At 34.7% G+C, this 14487-nt stretch overlaps 3 protein-coding genes across 6 annotated transcripts; all 3 read right to left on the bottom strand.

Annotated features, from left to right (window-relative positions):
* Positions 1-709: 709 nt before the first annotated feature.
* On the bottom strand, positions 710-2947 carry LOC142522742 (succinate dehydrogenase [ubiquinone] iron-sulfur subunit 3, mitochondrial). The gene is made up of 4 exons (XM_075626276.1): positions 2641-2947; positions 1405-1643; positions 1107-1316; positions 710-1032 (listed from the first exon to the last, which is right to left on the bottom strand). Exons 1-4 carry the CDS (start codon positions 2902-2904, stop codon positions 861-863), a joined length of 885 nt encoding a protein of 294 aa, XP_075482391.1. The 5' UTR covers positions 2905-2947; the 3' UTR covers positions 710-860.
* Positions 2948-4344: 1397 nt separating this feature from the next.
* Positions 4345-7877, bottom strand: LOC142523105 (BTB/POZ domain-containing protein DOT3). Its single transcript, XM_075626752.1, has 6 exons — positions 7410-7877; positions 7252-7321; positions 6137-7035; positions 5643-5907; positions 5437-5565; positions 4345-5064 (listed from the first exon to the last, which is right to left on the bottom strand). Exons 1-6 carry the CDS (start codon positions 7577-7579, stop codon positions 4687-4689), a joined length of 1911 nt encoding a protein of 636 aa, XP_075482867.1. The 5' UTR covers positions 7580-7877; the 3' UTR covers positions 4345-4686.
* A 2765-nt stretch (positions 7878-10642) lies between these two features.
* On the bottom strand, positions 10643-14487 carry LOC142523345 (uncharacterized). Of its 4 annotated transcripts, none has more exons than XM_075627114.1 (5): positions 14041-14268; positions 12499-12786; positions 12302-12398; positions 11585-11693; positions 10643-10899 (listed from the first exon to the last, which is right to left on the bottom strand). In XM_075627114.1, exons 1-5 carry the CDS (start codon positions 14098-14100, stop codon positions 10821-10823), a joined length of 633 nt encoding a protein of 210 aa, XP_075483229.1. In that variant the 5' UTR covers positions 14101-14268; the 3' UTR covers positions 10643-10820. The 4 variants fall into 4 exon arrangements, with proteins under 4 accessions (XP_075483229.1, XP_075483228.1, XP_075483227.1 ...); XM_075627113.1 differs by lacking the exon at positions 14041-14268 and adding an exon at positions 13526-14009 and having other exon boundaries at positions 11585-11678; XM_075627112.1 differs by lacking the exon at positions 14041-14268 and adding an exon at positions 13526-14006.

Genomic DNA, 14487 nt, shown 5'->3' with positions numbered 1-14487 from the left:
GTTTAATTTTTTTAGTTTCAAATGGAATAACATAATGATCTGATCGATGATTTTATCGGTAAATATACAAAGCATAAATTCTTTCGAATTAAACTTATTGAACATCGTGTAATTGATTTAACAAAACACTGTTTTGTCCATAACTCATCCACTAAGATTTTTTTAGTAAATAACATAATTGAATATTATCTTATACCAGAACGAGAGAGATTATTTATGTTCTTTTTAGGAGCTCTTGCCATAAAACCTTGAAGTTAAACCTAGCTACTTAACTCGACATAATATTGAAATTGGTGACCCTGAAATGTTTCTCAAGGAACGTATCATTGAAAAAATAACTCAGTATGATGCAGTCTCGAGGACAGTTGTAGAATCTGAATCATATTAGTGAGAAAATAACTTCATATAGGTACATTGAAGAAATACCTTGAAGACAATTATAGAATCTGATGTGTTGTATTTATGTTCTCATTTAATATTTTAATCGTCGTCTCATCCAACGACAGAGCCAGTCATTGCCATCCGAGCAATAACCTGAATGGCCCAATTTTTTTTTACAAAAAATTATATATAAATTTTATATAATTTTAAATTAATATGATATTAGCTCAGATAAATCAATTTAAAATATTAAAAAATTCTAAAGTTTAAAATTCTAAGTCTTAATAGAACCATAGTCTGAATATAACCATATTCCTGACTCCGTCACTTGTCTTATCGATAATCCATCATAAGTAGTTTGGCTTTATCTATACATAACTAATATTTAGCATTGCTTTTAGTGGCTCAAAATGCATATATAAAGAGCATTATGGGTTAAGGCCTAATTAACCGAACGCCTTTGCATATTGTTCTTCTGTCTACTCCATTGGTCGTGACAGTAGATGTCTGGTCTTCATCTTGTGAATGGCGTTAGCAGGATCCAAGCTTTTAGGGCACGTAACCGTGCAGTTCTTTATAGTCCTACAACGATACAATTTTGTATGGTCCTCTGTCAATGCTTGAAGACGTTCCTCGGTAAAATCGTCACGACTGTCAACAGCAAAGTATAGCACATGATCAGAAGCATCATAAATGGATGACAGATAGGAGTTGATTCCACTAACCTATCGGCAATCCAGCGATAGGCATGAAGCAATGCGGCCGGTCCAAGGAACTCCTCGGGATTCCACCAATAGGATGGGCATGATGTGGTGCAGCAAGCACATAGTATGCACTCATATAGTCCATCTAGTCTTTTCCTTTCAGCAATACTTTGCATATACTCTCTCCCACTCGGTGGGGGCCTTTTGGTCTTAAGCCATGGCTCGATCGACCTATCGTAAATCATCAACATACGTCGTTTAGTTTATGCATTTTTGTTTTGTTATGACCTTTAATCCCTTTGGAAACAAATGGTCTTACTTGTACTGCTGGTAGAAATTGGTGAGATCTACCACTAAATCTTTGATCACATACATATGGGGCAGAGGAGTGATTATCGTAGCCGTACGTGCATCTGCATCAATCGGCTTAAGGCATGCGACTGTGTTAGTCCCGTCAATATTCATCGCACACGAACCACATATCCCTTCTCTACACGATCGTCTATAGCTCAAACTTGAGTCTTCCTCGGCTTTTATCTTTTGCAACACATCCAGAACCTGAAAAAAAAACTACTATAGTACTTCTCCCTTGGTACTAAAAAGAGGATACATTATATTCAAAATGCTCTTCCAAATTATAATAAATTTTATCAATCCCTGATAATAAAGTTAATTAAGGCAACCAGTTCCTGGTCGATCCATGCCATGAACTCGTGTATAAACCAATGCATACTCGGTTCTTGTCGTTTAAATGATATTTTTTTATACCTGTAAAATTCAAACGAATTTCAAACCACTCTGATCATGATTGGCTCGCATAGCATGCACCGTCGGACCAAGTATTTGAGGGATTGCTTTATTGTTTTAGGATTAGGATTGAAATTTACATTACACGAAATATTTACCCACAGAATTAAACTTCAAATTGTCATGCCAATGGAACTTAACACCCCATTCCTAGCCCCAGCTATGTTTAGAAATCCCATTGTTATTTCCTCGAAAGATGCATCTTGCATTTTGTTGGGTAAATGCTACTTCAAAACCAGATATTGACATCATCCAACCTAGTAGCTAGCTCGGAACTAAAGCAGACAGAGAAATTATTCAGGTGAATTAATTTAGCTGCTTACAAGATATTCAGTGCTCTGAATATTAGTTGCATCCGTTACCAAAGTACAGAGACCCAACTCTAATCTGACACTAAAATCGATGTTTAATTATTTTTCCCAAACTTCCATTTTCTTTTGTGATATCATTGAACACTGTTTTAACTACATTTCTGACAAATTAGTTCCAAAATTTACCTCAAAAACAAATTAATATTTATAGTCTACAGTCATTTTGACTGGTTGGCAAAATAGTCTGTCGGCAAGTGCCTTGATTTGCCCCTTGTACTAGCTCAACAGAAGCAACATAAAAAGCAACATATCGAACATATGATAAACACTGCATAACATATATATATGCGAGAAATTACCTTTTTACGATCAAAATTAATTATAATTAACCTGAAAGAAGTTCAAAATTTGAACAACTTAGCAGTGTGCATATATACCATTGGCCCGCATTTGGAGAGATCAACGAAAAAGGATTGAAGGAAAGGCTTCTGATTAGGGTGATCTGGGCTCCACCGGTAAATTTTGAACTCCTTGATCTTCAGATCATTTCCGGTGCCTCGTTTGAGCGTGTGATGTGAGTCAAGAACTTCCTCTGCCTGTTGCTGTGCCGCAGGACGCCCTCTCAGAGTCGGGAAATCTCTGTTCTTTGGGTTTATTTTGCTGAAAATATCACCCACTCTTCTGTACAAATTCCTCGACATCGAACGTTTCTTTGATTCACTGTCCCCAGATCACCTCCTCAGTTTCCTGCGTGCATATATTGTTAGACATTAATTATTGTGTCTTATAATGAGGGATATATACGTGGTTGCATGGCTGAAACGTGTCGGGTTAGAAGGTTTTAGAGACACGATTAAAAGGAAGAGGTAGATAAATATTAATATTTTATGAAAACCGATTTACTTTAATAATAAAATATATGATATCTTATTAATTAGAATGTTCTTTCTAATCTTCCTATATATAAAGCATAGCGGTTAAATTAATTAATGTTTGTCCCTTCTAAATTCTAATAATCATTTACTTTGTTACACTACTTCTTCGTTTGAATTAATTCATTACAATTGCCAATATAAGGCAACAAGATCAAAAAAATTGTACTGAGAAATATAAAAGAAAAATCAATTATCTTTTCTCTGTTCTATGTTCTTGTATTCCAATTATTCTCATTGTCCTTATTTTCTAATTAATTTATTTCTCAGTCAAGTTCCAAAATCATAAAATATTGAGAATAGGTCTCTTGTGAGACGGTCTCACGAATTTTTATTTGTGAGACGGTCAATCCTACCGATATTCACAATAAAAAGTAATACTCTTAGCATAAAAAGTAATATTTTTTAATGAATGACCCAAATAAGATATATGTCTCACAAAATATGACATGTGGTACTGTCTCACAAATTTTTTTGCCAAATATAGAATTATTATTAGAGTAGGTCTTTTGTGAGACGGTCTCACGAATCTTTATCTGTGAGACATGTTAACCCTACCGATATTTACAATAAAAAGTAATATTTTTTCATGCATGACCCAAATAAGATATCTGTCTCACAAAATACGATCCGTGAGACCGTCTCGGACAAGTTGTTGCCTTGTTATTATTGGTACCCACCAGTAATGGCGTTGATAATTCCCATGAGTCTTTCTATTTCTAGACTTGATTGTCTTCTTCGTGGAATTTGACTTATTGTTAATTAAAATTTTCAAGTGATCAACGACATTTTGTTGTTTTCGGTAATCCCAAAACATGTTCAATCATTGGTTGTTTTTATCACTTTTCTAATTATCCCGATTAAAATAAAGTTTTGTTTTATCTTTTTCTTATGATTGAAAAAAAAAATGTCAAGGTTTTATTATTTTGGGAATAATGAAAACATCATTCATGTTCTTTGAATGATTTCTTAAATGTGTAAGATGGCAATAATATCTTTTCAAATTTTTTTCCAAATTTCCGACTGCCATCTCTAAATAAATTAGATTTCATAAATACTACGATTCATTTCATTGCTTCTAGAAATTTGTGGCCAAGGATGAATTCTATTTTAAGCTCATGGAATTTATAAAATAATAATCATATTTAAAATTTTTTACTTTGAAATTCTCCAAATTCGAATATAATTTAAAAGTATGAATCTTCAGCCATCAAAATAAATTTTGAGCTGCTTATGCATACATTATTGCATTAAAAAGAATCATAAAGCTATACTTGTTTGCAACATGCACCTTTGTAAATACATACATATGAAGAATGAAGCAAAGTATGAAAAAATACAGGACATCGTGTAAACTACCACATCTTTTTGGAACATCATTGCAACTCCCTAATTGAATTCCTTCCTTTGTCTTGTGTGTTGGTACACCTGAACACCAACCCAATCTCAAATGGCTTCTAGGCCATGGAGCAGATGATCCATTGGCTACTTCTGTAACAAGTATGAAACCACTCAGACTATGTGATTTGCATTAGTTTTTTGAATTCTTTTTCAGGAAATAGACTGCCTTCTTCGAAAGCTGCCTCTACGGCTAGGATTCATCCTGTTTTGGCTTTCATCAGTTTCGTCCCCATCGATTTTTCGATTGAAAAGAGCAGACTTTCTTATCTTCCTCCATCCTAATGCCCAACTTGATGAATGTCTCTCCTTTTTGAGGTTTAGCCTTTCGTGTTCATGTTGGAGCTCTGAGTAATCCCTTTGCATATCAGCCATTTGCATCTTTAGTCGTTCCAGTTCTACTTTGAGGGCTTTGACTTCTTTGTCTGTTGATGACCAATTATTACTTTCCCCTTCTGAATTATCACCAGTTTCTCTTTGGCCTATTCCTTGCATTGTCTTTCTTATTTTCACTTGTTCTGAGAATAGAACCTGCGAGGATCATGTCTTTTGTTTCAGAACATATGTAAGCAATTAATTAACAAAAAAAATTACTTTCAGCTTGGTGTCATAATCAGAACGACAGTTCAAAACCTGTGCGAACTGAATGTCTACTTACATACATTTTGATTTCAGACTAATATTTATGTGAGGGAATGGATTAAAATCTATATGATTAACTAAAATTTTAAGAAATCGAAACTATTTCACTAAGCGTAGAAAGTGGCACTCCTGAGCTGAGGATGATGCATTTTCATGTTTCCCGTGGTGTGCGGTAAGGTAAGTAACTCGCGAGGGAAAATAATTTTATTTCAATCTAAAGCTTTGGCTGAAGTCCCCCCTTCATTGCTTGTTGTAAATTACCTGAATCATGGTTCTGAGTGGCAGCCGGTCATTTTGTGCAGAATGTGCGCATGCATCTATTGAAAGCTTCCCACAATCCATGACTCTACACAGCCTCCTCTGTTCGTGTTCGGATAGTGTGGGATGAGCCTACAAAAAGGAGTTGCGACAAATTGGCAAAAGAAATAAAATCCAAGCTCTTTAAAGCCAATATTAGAAGTAGTAACCTTGAGATAGGTGTCAATGGCTCTGTACAGGCCATCATCACATGTTCGAGCATTTTCAGGCAAGCATTGAGCTATAAATTGAAACTTGGTTACTGAGAGCTTAGGGTCCCTTGCAATTTCTGCTAGGTAGCTGTCTAAAAGTTTACTGATGGTCAATAGTGCAGGTTTTTGTTGTTGTTGCTGCTGCTGTTGTTCGTATAGTAAGAAATATTCCAAAATTCTTTGCACGACATCTACATTGTGCATGGTTTGTCCTTCATTTGAACTGGAGGATGACATTAGGCAGTGTTATCTTTGTAACAGAACATATATATCTTGGCAACACGTAATTTTTAGTACCCAACAACTTTAAGCATATGATAGATAACTTTAGTCCTTGTAAGTTGCAAGTAAAATTCAAATTTTAGTATACTGATTATTATTTATCTACTTTACAAGTTTTCTTATGTTTAGACTTCCAAATTTGCGTATTACGCTAGGTTCAAAGAACTTACTTGACTAGCTTCCCTTGATCCCCTACAGGACAATTGGGAATGAGAAGATCATCTACACTAGCGTTCTCCAGCACCAGCCCAACTCTTTGTTCTAGTTCAGAAACTATAGCCGGCGATGCGGAGTAAAGCATCGCCATTTTCAACATTTTCAGAAGGAATTTACAAGAAACTGCTTCTTTCTGTGGAGGCACCACATTCACTAAGCTCTCGACTATCATACGGTGCTCTTTTACATTCCCCATATCTCCTTCTTGCCTCTTGCCACTTGTAATACTCCATTGCAACTCGTTTCTTCCATAAGTAAATCTCCCTAATCCTTCCTTCTCTGATTCCATGGTAGGTAACCATTTGTCTCCATATCTCATGATACACGAACCTATAGTCTTCGGTTCCATTCCTTTTGATCTTATCGCGGTTATGATCCTCGTGAAATGGCCAATCCTAAGAGTGGCCATTTCCTCGAACCACCACTTCTGTTCGTTTACCACCTCCTCTGTCTCTGATGTTTCTCTAGAAATCTTCCAAGCTATGGAATCGCAACATCTCCGTACAATTTGAAGATTCTCGGCCCATGGTGATAGAGTTTCACATGATTTGAGGACGGTTATGGAGTCTCTCCACGAGGAGAGAACTACAAAAGTGAAGAAAGCTTCAGTCTTGGCAATGAGGTTACCATCTTCCAGTGCTTCGGTCATTTCTAGATATTCTGCTGCACATCTCAGTGTCGCTACGTTGTTTGGGTTCAAGTTTATTGGGAGACCATAACAGAATTTCAATATTGTCTCGAATGTTTCTGATCCGCCTGGAAAGTTTTCGAGCTTGATGTCGTAGCATAGACCAGAACTCGAGGGCTGAAACTCGATCCGGCTGAAGTAGGAACATCTGGAGACCAGCGGAAACTGCTTCAGGAGAACACTGGTCAGATAATTTGCACTCGTACTGAGCAAATGTTAATAGATTATACTCGAGCTAACTTGGCAGAGAGTTATTGTTGTCAGGAGTCGGACTTTAGTATAATGGTACAAGAATGAATCATGTATTCTTGAAATATCAAAGAAGGAATTTCCTTGAGATTGACTAGTTACCTAATTGTTTTTTATTGAATTCTTAATTACCTGGTGAACATGAAAGGTGATTTCTTGAACATGGATTGACAGATCTGTAGGTATCTGAGACATCGCAAACCTGCACAACATTGGCGGACGTGTTGGTCCATGGAAAAGAGAGAGCAAAAATGGACAAGAAACCACAACATACACATAGTGCTGCTTACCATGATTGCTCTTTCTTCTCAAAACCATCCACAGCGGCGGCGATCCTTGCTGGGACGACTATACTTTGGTTCTCGATCATATACCGGCCATCCGAATCACTTGCGGGACTCATGGGCTGATCCAGCTGAAGAGAGAACTTCATGGAGTTAGTCTCCGATGCTTGGTCCATGAAGTATCCGCAGCCAACTTTTCATTTCTCATTTTCTTTAATCGAAGAAGAAAATGAGTGGGGCATGGATTGAGTAATTGCATTGAGAGGTGTGTTTGTGGCCGAAGTAAAGCCGAGAGAATGAATGCCATTAAGGAGGGTTGTTGAGTGGTTTCTTGAACATCATTTTCAAGTTTAGTGTAATCGGTAGAAAATTTGAGAGACAATTGGAATGAATGGCATTCAGAATGTTTCCCAAGTCTTGTTCCCTTCATTCGAATCGCACCACGTATGTTCAAACAAGACCAGTGGATGATTTTGTGGCTTGCTGAATGCGATGCTTACAGCAAATTGCACAGACAGGGCTTCATCCTAAGCAATCTGTAGAGATAAAATACAGCAGGAAAAAAAAAAGAAAAGAAAAACAAGACTTTCCAAAGAGAAGACTTTCAATGTAAGAGGCAAAAAAGAGACGTAGGTAAGTGTAATAGTAGCAGACCCAAAGTTTGCTTTGCTTTAATGGTGTGGTGTGACCATATTTTTTGGTATTTAAGTCACTAGTACAAGTCGTAGGGGGGGATATCTACAAACGAGGCAATCTTTAAATTTTGAGACGAGTTGGCTAAAATTATAAATTCTTAAAATTAATTTGGTAATTTTTTTTTATATAAAAATCTTATAACCGATCAAAATATGTTATCTTAAAAAAATTTGGAGTAGCTCAACTTCTTTTGAAAAAGTCTTATTTGAATAAATTTCGAAGGCCAAAATATTCTTATTGATTTTATCTTGTGTCAAATCTATAATATATCATGAATATAGAAAAAAACTTGTGTGTTACGGTCTCACGGGTCGTATTTTGTGATGATGGATATCTTATTCAGGTGATCCATGAAAAAATATTACTTTTTGACAAAAACTTGTGTAAGACGGTCTCACGGGTCGTATTTAGTGAGACGGATCTCTTATTTGGGTCATCTATTAAAAAGTATTATTTTCTATACTAAAAGTATTACTTTTTATTGTGAATATCGGTAAGATTGGACCGGTCTCGCAGATAAAGATTCGTGAGACCGTCTCACAGGAGACCTACTCTTACTTTTTATGCTAAGAGTATTACTTTTTATTGTGAATATCAGTATGGTTGACCTGTCTCACAAATAAGGATTCGTGAGACCGTCTCACAAAAGACCTACTCATGAATATAATAGTAATAATAATTAGTATAGGGATGGGCCAGAAAACTCACTTAAGTGGGCGAAATAATTTTCTTAAAATGGTTAATGTAGGACCGAGCGCATGCCGCTTTACCAAAAGCTATAGCTGGTGGTAATGGTGCAACTCAAATCTTTTAAATCGCACAACAGCTCAAACATCACGATTCGATCGCTCTAACAAGCAGGGATAATTATTGCACTCAATAATCTCTCTCCCAATAATTGCACTCCTTGCAATCAATTGGAATCGAACCCGTGACATTAGCTCTGATATTAATTATAGGATCGAGCGCTTATCACTTTAATTAGTTCAGTTGCTAGACAAATTTGCTCTTATATTTAGTTTCCTTATATTAAAAAATATTGATTTATCTTTAAAAAATCATAAATGCAAAACTTATGTGCATCAACAACAACAAAAAAATTAAAACAACTAAAAATCTAATGTTTTATAATATAAAAATAAAATATAATATAACCAAAAATTCTATCCCAAGTTTTAGTAGATATAAATTTTGGTTAACCCTTTTTTTACAAAATATATAAAAATATTGGATGTACAAAATTTGATTTACCAAAACTTTATTTATCATACACAATAATACATATATATTATTTTAAATCTTCATAATATGTTTTCCCGAAAATGTAAATATATTATATATAAATTTCATAATTTTAAATTTAAATTAAATTATATTATTATTTTAACCTGTCTAAATATAGAATAAATTAAATCAGTGGTTTGGTACTAAATAATATATATTCAGATTTACAAAAACAATGTAGAATTAATTGATTATTCTACAAAAGTTTAATTCCAGTAATCAAAATAACAAAAATAAAGATTTAAAATATATACAGCATAAATTTTATTTTAAAATGGCATATTTAAATTTTTACATAAATAAATGCTAAAAATAACAAATATATTTAAAAGTCTTAGTGATCAATACATGAAATTAACAACCAAAATACAGATTTAAACTGATTCAATCAACTATTGAAATTGAATCAAATTCATAACCTATATCAAAATTTAAGATTATTTTAAATTATAATAATTAAAGAATGAAGTCATTATTATAATTATGATTACATCTTACAATATAAATATTATAGTGGTTGGATGCTAAAAAAAATGTACGATGAGTTTTGAAAATTAACTAACATTTAGGAAGATGATCTTGTCAATTAATTAATTAGAAAAAAATTAAGTTGGAATGTAATTAATAAATGATAGAGTACACTTATGTTAATGTGATTTATAATGGGGTCAGTCTATGCACATGGAGTGTTTCTCCTCATGTTAATTTTTCACATTTTTATGAAAATTGACATATATTATGTTCTTGATCCACTTAATCGACGGGCAAGGCGAGTGGGATGGGTTTTTATTAGGGCCAACTAGATAGTTTTTCCGTTGGCCAACTGGACCACAAATCATACCCATGAAATATTGATATTTGTCTTCTACCGTCGATTTATACAACGGCTGATACAATTTATTGGCATTTTACGGGTTACTAGGAGCATTTTCAAATCTATCACAGCCCTTTGTGATATACTTTTGGGGTGAAATACAGACGGCTTGGATTGGTATGGGTCCTAACGAAATGTGTGGGCTCCGGGATTGCCCCCAAATAAACTTGAAGATCAATGACACGATCCAACTTCATATCAAATGATTTTGATTTTTTTGTGATTCATCGTGGTCACACATATGCCAGCACGCTTGACAATTGAGTTATTTTATAAACCATAACGTCAAGGGATTTCATCAGTGTAATGTAGAAATGAACATATAAATAATGCCAAGATTACTTTTCTCACAAAAATATCTTCATTATAGGATCTCCAACCTCAGATCCTACCCGGAGAAATGTACACGTCTTACATGCACTTCCAGAGTTTCAATATATATATACATTCACGGAAAACAGTACAAACGAGGAAAAAATTGAAAGCCAGAAGAGAAGAGGAAGAGAAGTGACTATTCCTAAAGATATTTTCTGAAGACAATGAGACAAAGCTGGTTTAAAATTTCAAACATTACCAGACCGATCGCCGACCTGCCTCACTCTCAGTGTCAGGTATATGAGAATAATTGTTCCCATGCTGGACCTGATAAAAGAATCCATCATTTAGTTGTTGAGTTTCACTCGAAGGAAGTAATTCGAAACACAGAGAAGACGTAGTTAGCACAGCATATGTCTCTTATCTCAAGGGCAGATATAAAAGTTTGACATCATACACCTCCCTCTTGTATTATAAAAATGTTTAACAGAGACCCCTTTTTCGTTAATGGAAGATATGACAATAGAGACAAGGTAGATCAGACACAGGCTTAATGAGAGAAGTACCATATGCCTCTTTTTGTGATACAAAATTACCGAGAAAAATCAAACCAATGCTAAATAATATGAACAACTTTAAATGGCAATACTCTTGAATAGTACGTAATTCAATTTGTTGTGGTCATTCAGAATAAGTTTTAGAATAAGCTGGCACAAGTAATTTGTTTCAGGTTATTTAAGACCAGTTTCTCTGAAAGAAATTCACTAGAGAGAACACTAAATTTCTTATTTAAAGTGAACAATTAATTTGAAAGATCTCTAATATTGGCAGAATTCAATTATATATACACAAAAATTTCAAATATGAGACTTACAAGACTTCTTAAAAAATAAAAATAAAAATAAAAATATTTTAGCTGTATCAATCAAATTTTTCTTGTAATTCTCGTTTCAAGTGCAGTGTCAAAACCAAGACTATAAATAACCGAACTGCAGGATGTAATTGATCTTACAGGACTGAGAACAGGAGAAGAACTCTTCTTGAGTTGAAAGAGGCAGATCGCTTGTATTTCCTTGCTCTATTACTAGGTGTATCATGGACTCTCTCTGTCAGAAATTTAGCTGTTACACAATGCATAAAATGTCTGTAATCTAGTGATTTCATGAAAAGGGAAGACAATAAAAGAAATGGACAAATACGTCACAGTGAAACATGACTTTTATCTAATAGTGTTGGTTCATACTGGTTACGAAAGACCTCAAACAGAGGCAGATCATTTATGTAAGTTTTCATTTGGGACCTCTGGATATTAAAAAAAAACTAAATAACTCAATTTTACCATTCCAAGTTTCACAGCTTTCCTTGATTGTGACATCATTCCACTATCACTACAAGAGTGCAATTAAGTTCTGGATTAAAACATTCTTAATTTTCAAACAGGATTTCTTTCAATTTTCTCACCATTACCAACGTCAACAGCCCTCTTGAGAAAGACATAGAACACAACAACATAAATACAAGGTGGACGCATGACATGTAACTTGAATGTGAAACAATGTGATACTTAAGGACGCAATGAAGTGAAGTAAAGCAATTTATAGCCATCGCTTCCATAGCTATTTGAAAAGTGTTTATCCAAATAAACTTGAGAATCGAAAAGGAACCAAAACCGGAACATAATTATCCACAGAGCAAAAATAAGTCACAGAGGTTATGCTTGCTTAACTACCTCTTGAAGTAAACTTTGGTAGTTCGGGCCCATGATTCACTAAGAACTGCATGAATTTCCCTCCTATTTGTAAGCAAATTTCTGTTGGCAGTATCCTCTGCATAACAATTCATTGTCAATTCCTATCTCATACTGGTGAAAAGATGACAATATTCCAAGGACCTTGACTTTAAGGAACATAATAGTAGAAACCATACTGCTAAGGGATCATCTGATTTCATATTGCCAACAGATTCTTCGTTGGAGTTGGGAATCTCTGTTGTTCCTTTCTCGATATCAGCATCCAAAGAGCCAGGTGAATAGTTATTCACTTTATCCTTCTTTATTCTGCTGTGGCTAAGCAAATTAGGTTCAGAATTCAAGCATGTTTCGCCTTTTATCATGTTAAGAGTTTCCAAGTCTGGGATATTTGGTGTCGGTTGATACTGATGCAGGTTACTGATTCTTTCATCAGGCAACACGACAACATTGTGGATGTTTCGGCACTGGAAAAAAACAAGCTCAAATCCTTGAAAGTGGTAAAGTTAATCAAAAGTACAAGGCAGGAAAAACAACAGTAATAAATCTATAGATGAAAAAAAAATTAAGAATCAAAATTACAGTATTAATTAGACTGACATGAAAGCTTAAATCAGGTTAGTATCAAAGGAATCGTTTTCCCATTATTAATCCATAAATAACCTCATACTTGATAATTACGTCGGCAACCAAATCCTTGTAAGCTTGCATGTGAAACTCTAAAGGAAGACGGGACAAACGAAAATAGTCGTGTGTAACAAATTGCAGTTTTGAATTAACTTTTACGTTCAATAACACCGTATTACTCTGAGAATCACCTACTGTTGCTCAATGCAACATAAACGCACGACAGAAGTTAGGGGAATACCTAGAGATAATTATTACTGCTCGTAGAGACTTTCAACTACTAGAGCACAAACAAAGGCTACAACCTAACAATTACTGTCAAGCCTATCGCAGGAAAAAGTATCCCAGTCTCAAGTGTGAAAATTTAGTTTTCTAGATATCTCAGCCGGAAAAACTCCTCATTTATATTTTAAATAGCAAATCAATATTAGTTAGCTTGTATTTTAGGAACATATATTCTCGCATCTTAAGCCACGAGTCTATAGGTCATTGAACACAAGACTTGCAGAAAACTCAAGCACTGAAACCTCAAATTGAGCTATAAACAATTTGTCAAAAGAGATTTTCAAAAACATTTACTTGACAGATCGCATTCAATAATATTACGCTACAATTGAAGGCCTGTTTCCCTGGATAACATCCATTTCTGAATTCAAATCCTACAATTAAGTGGAGTCTTGCAGGTGGAAAAGTAGTTCTCCATATATAATTTTCTACCTTACAAATTATCATAACAGGAAAGCAAGTTAATTATTGTATTGCCAACGAAGAAGAAAATGACACATCAAGTTGCGCCAGAGTAGCAGTTGGATAGATTCTCACATGTAATCTGCGTAAAAGACCCAGATTCCAAAACTACAAGACAGAAAACTATGCCACGAATTGCACCAGTCACGGACGTATTATGTAACCGAACCAATTAGGTAACCATAAATTAAGCACTCCATCAAAGATTCTTAAAAATCTAGCCAATCAACTATCTCAATGACTTATTAAACTCCGGCCAAAAACCAAATATGATACAGTAAGGTTTTTCGTCCAGTACCTCATTCCACATTTCACCAAAGCAAAAAATTACCACCCAACATAATTACCACGAAATGTTCTGTCGCACTCCGAAATAAAATGCAATTTATCAAAAAGACGAATTCCATCAGTACCTACCGAGCAACTGCAGTGTAATCCACGGTTGAGTACCAACATATACAAAAAAATATTATTAATGCCAAATCTTCAAGTAAATCAGCTAACCGTTACAATCAGAAAGCTGAAAAACTTAAGCAGATGCCATATAATTTAAGAAAAACAAAAATGTATCTCAAATTTGACAAAAAGCGGCAATGCAAACGATGAAAACAGAAAGAATCCTGACCTCTTCAACTGGATCGACCGCCATTGTATAGAAAAGAAAGAGAGATTTCTCGAGTCAGAGTTCCGTTTCGAAATTTCTCCACCGCATTCTCTGAGGAATCACATAAACCGCAATGCGATTGAGATGTATTGGTATCAGTCTAGGAAATGGAGCGGTTGGGATTTAGTAG

This window comes from Primulina tabacum, chromosome 13, assembly GCF_025594145.1.
Source record: "Primulina tabacum isolate GXHZ01 chromosome 13, ASM2559414v2, whole genome shotgun sequence".
Taxonomy (NCBI): Eukaryota; Viridiplantae; Streptophyta; class Magnoliopsida; order Lamiales; family Gesneriaceae; genus Primulina; species Primulina tabacum.
The sequence above is the reverse complement of the archived record's forward strand: the minus strand, read 5'-3'. Positions and strand labels throughout refer to the sequence as shown.

Excerpts from the sequence above, each read along its gene's own strand:
- LOC142523105 (XM_075626752.1), bottom strand. The coding sequence starts at position 7,579 with ATGGACCAAGCATCGGAGACTAACTCCATGAAGTTCTCTCTTCAGCTG. Across the intron at positions 7,322-7,409 it reads GAGAAGAAAGAGCAATCATG|GTTTGCGATGTCTCAGATAC; the intron begins GTAAGCAGCACT and ends AATGTTGTGCAG. Across the intron at positions 5,065-5,436 it reads CACTCAGAACCATGATTCAG|GTTCTATTCTCAGAACAAGT; the intron begins GTAATTTACAAC and ends TGATCCTCGCAG.
- LOC142523345 (XM_075627112.1), bottom strand. The coding sequence starts at position 13,678 with ATGATAATTTGTAAGGTAGAAAATTATATATGGAGAACTACTTTTCCA. Across the intron at positions 11,694-12,301 it reads ACCAAAGTTTACTTCAAGAG|CTAAATTTCTGACAGAGAGA; the intron begins GTAGTTAAGCAA and ends ATTGTGTAACAG. Across the intron at positions 10,900-11,584 it reads CTTCTCCTGTTCTCAGTCCT|GTCCAGCATGGGAACAATTA; the intron begins GTAAGATCAATT and ends TTCTTTTATCAG.
- LOC142522742 (XM_075626276.1), bottom strand. The coding sequence starts at position 2,904 with ATGTCGAGGAATTTGTACAGAAGAGTGGGTGATATTTTCAGCAAAATA. Across the intron at positions 1,644-2,640 it reads TCTCCAAATGCGGGCCAATG|GTTCTGGATGTGTTGCAAAA; the intron begins GTATATATGCAC and ends TTTTTTTTTCAG. Across the intron at positions 1,317-1,404 it reads AATTTCTACCAGCAGTACAA|GTCGATCGAGCCATGGCTTA; the intron begins GTAAGACCATTT and ends GATTTACGATAG.